The sequence below is a fragment of the Camelina sativa genome, chromosome 8 (genome assembly GCF_000633955.1).
Source record: "Camelina sativa cultivar DH55 chromosome 8, Cs, whole genome shotgun sequence".
In the NCBI taxonomy this organism is placed as follows: domain Eukaryota; kingdom Viridiplantae; phylum Streptophyta; class Magnoliopsida; order Brassicales; family Brassicaceae; genus Camelina; species Camelina sativa.
Genome location: NC_025692.1, coordinates 13,586,637 through 13,588,823, shown reverse-complemented (window position 1 = coordinate 13,588,823; position 2,187 = coordinate 13,586,637). Strand labels below are relative to the sequence as shown.

Genomic DNA, 2,187 nt, shown 5'->3' with positions numbered 1-2,187 from the left:
ATAGCTTTAGAACCAGAAGAACAATAAAAAAAAAATCAGTAGCAGCAATGGCGACATCTGTTGCGACTCTATCTTCTCCTCCACCAGTATCTCTACCTCTCTCATCATCTCGCTCTTCCTTCTTCTCCAATTGCTTCACAGTGCCGACCCGACAAAACTACCGTTCTTTGGTGGCGATTCGACGCAGAATCCGACCGGAACAGACGAGAAAGCCACTGACTTGTAATGCCCTGTTTGGTCTCGGTGTGCCTGAGCTCGCTGTGATTGCTGGCGTCGCTGCCTTGCTTTTTGGACCTAAGAAGCTTCCTGAGATTGGCAAGAGTATTGGTAAAACCGTCAAAAGCTTTCAACAGGTTTGTTTTGTATGCAAATCTTAAGAGTTTTCTTATTGCCAATTACTGTGGAAAGCTTGTTGATTATTGTTGAAATTGATGTGTGTTTTGGGAATTTTATGCTACAAGTGCTTAGTTATTGTATGAGTTGTGTGTCTGGATTTGTGAGGATGATAAAAAAAGAAGACTCAACATTTTTATGAGATTCTAGTGACAAGTCATGTAAAAAGCTTGTAGTTTGTTGTTGGATTGTGTTTTTGGGCATTTCTATGTTTCAAGTGCTTACTTCTGTCTGGATTTGTGTGGAATTGATAAGAATACTCAGAAAAATTGGGAATATAACTTCACTGTATATTGTATATATCAAGAATAAAACATTCCTTCGCATATAAGCATTGAGTTCATTGATAACTTTTTTTTTTTTTTTTTGGGCAAAGAGTTCATTGATAACTTTATACTCTGGAGTTTTCTTGTGAAAAGGCATGTGGAAAAGCTTCTCATGATTAAAAGGTCTTAGGAAGGAATGTGTTTTTGGGACTTTACTATTTCAAGTGCTTAATCGATAAGAACACTAAGAAAGAATGGAAACAACTTTGCTATATAGAAAATTATTTTGCTTTTAAACAATAAGTTTATTGATAACTTTGCTGTATAGTACAGATGTAAACATGCTGTTATGTTTGGTTAATACTTTCCAAATATCCAATCACAAGGGTTGCTTGTGATTTTGTTTTCTGATATATATAGCTTCTTGTTGTATGATTTTAGTGTTCCTTTTATCATTTTACTTGCATTGATGAAGCATTGTGCGTGTTTTGAATAATGCAGGCTGCAAAAGAGTTCGAGTCTGAGCTTAAGACGGAACCTGAAGATTCTGTTACAGATTCATCTCCAGTAGCAATGAGTAACAAAGAAGAGGAGAAGAAAACTGAGATTTCTTCCAGCTCAAAAGAGAATGTATGAAGATGAGAGACTTTAGTGTTCCCTGTAGCTTACAACAATTTTATGTCATGAGTTTTAGATCAAATACTCTTTTTAAGAAACGAAACAGCCTTCCGATGAAAAGTGTAATCAGTTTGTGTTTGAATCCATAACTCTCTTTAAGTGAAAGCAAATCATTTGCAGAACCTATAAAATAAGTTCATGATGCACATTAAGTCAGAGACCAAGGAAATACAGATAACTCAATAGACTGTGTCAAATTAAGACAAAACAGAATACAAAATTCCTCTCTAAGTTCATGTTTCTGGATTATACAATTAAGTTTAGAACCCGAATCACTGAAGCACAAGACTAATTGTCTATCACTCATTTGTTCACTGAACAAGCTTCCGTCTCTTCATCCTCTCTAGTGCACCTAGTTTCTCGGCTGCACCGTCTTCTCCATCTTCTTCACCATCTCCGTCTCTCTTTCTGGCGAGCCCTCCAAAAACAGCAGCAGGGACTTCTTTCTGTGCGATCTCCACTTGGTCTTCCCCATCAGACTCATCATCACTCTCATCGGGAAGCTCGATGTCTTCTCCATTCCCAGTCACTGGTTTCCCCGCATTCTCGCCAGACTGTGAGATGACTCCTGCGCTGACAAACCCAACTCTTCTTCCGCCATCCTTCATTGCCTCTGTGTTGGTACTCGTTGTATTCAAAAGCTGCCTCTCTAGAGCTGCCATTTCGTCATCCTGTAAGCCTGCTTTCTTCAGTTCGTCTTTTGCCTCGTCCACATCTACCATCTTGTCCTTTTGCATCATGTTCTCTGGTAGAATGAAATGAGTCTGAAACAAAACGATCAAATATATAGTCAGTTTGCAACTCCAAGTCAATAACTACAGTAAATGGATTCTCAGAGTTGACAAAAAAT

At 38.2% G+C, this 2,187-nt stretch overlaps 2 protein-coding genes across 3 annotated transcripts in view; one reads left to right on the top strand and one right to left on the bottom strand.

Annotated features, from left to right (window-relative positions):
- Window positions 1-1,442, top strand: part of LOC104707124 (sec-independent protein translocase protein TATA, chloroplastic) — a 1,886-nt gene extending 444 nt beyond the window's left edge. The window contains exons 2-3 of one of the 2 annotated variants that reach the window (XM_010423402.2): window positions 10-353; window positions 1,161-1,442. In XM_010423402.2, coding sequence (XP_010421704.1) covers window positions 48-353; window positions 1,161-1,295 — 441 coding nt within the window. In that variant the 5' untranslated portion in view covers window positions 10-47 and the 3' untranslated portion in view covers window positions 1,296-1,442. Of the gene's footprint in view, window positions 1-6; window positions 354-1,160 lie in introns of those variants that run through there. The other variant, XM_010423401.2, reaches the window with a different exon arrangement.
- Window positions 1,438-2,187, bottom strand: part of LOC104707123 (pre-mRNA-splicing factor SYF1) — a 4,912-nt gene continuing 4,162 nt past the window's right edge. Inside the window, exon 3 of the mRNA XM_010423400.2 lies at window positions 1,438-2,101. Coding sequence (XP_010421702.1) covers window positions 1,649-2,101 — 453 coding nt within the window. The 3' untranslated portion in view covers window positions 1,438-1,648. The remainder of the gene's footprint in view (window positions 2,102-2,187) is intronic.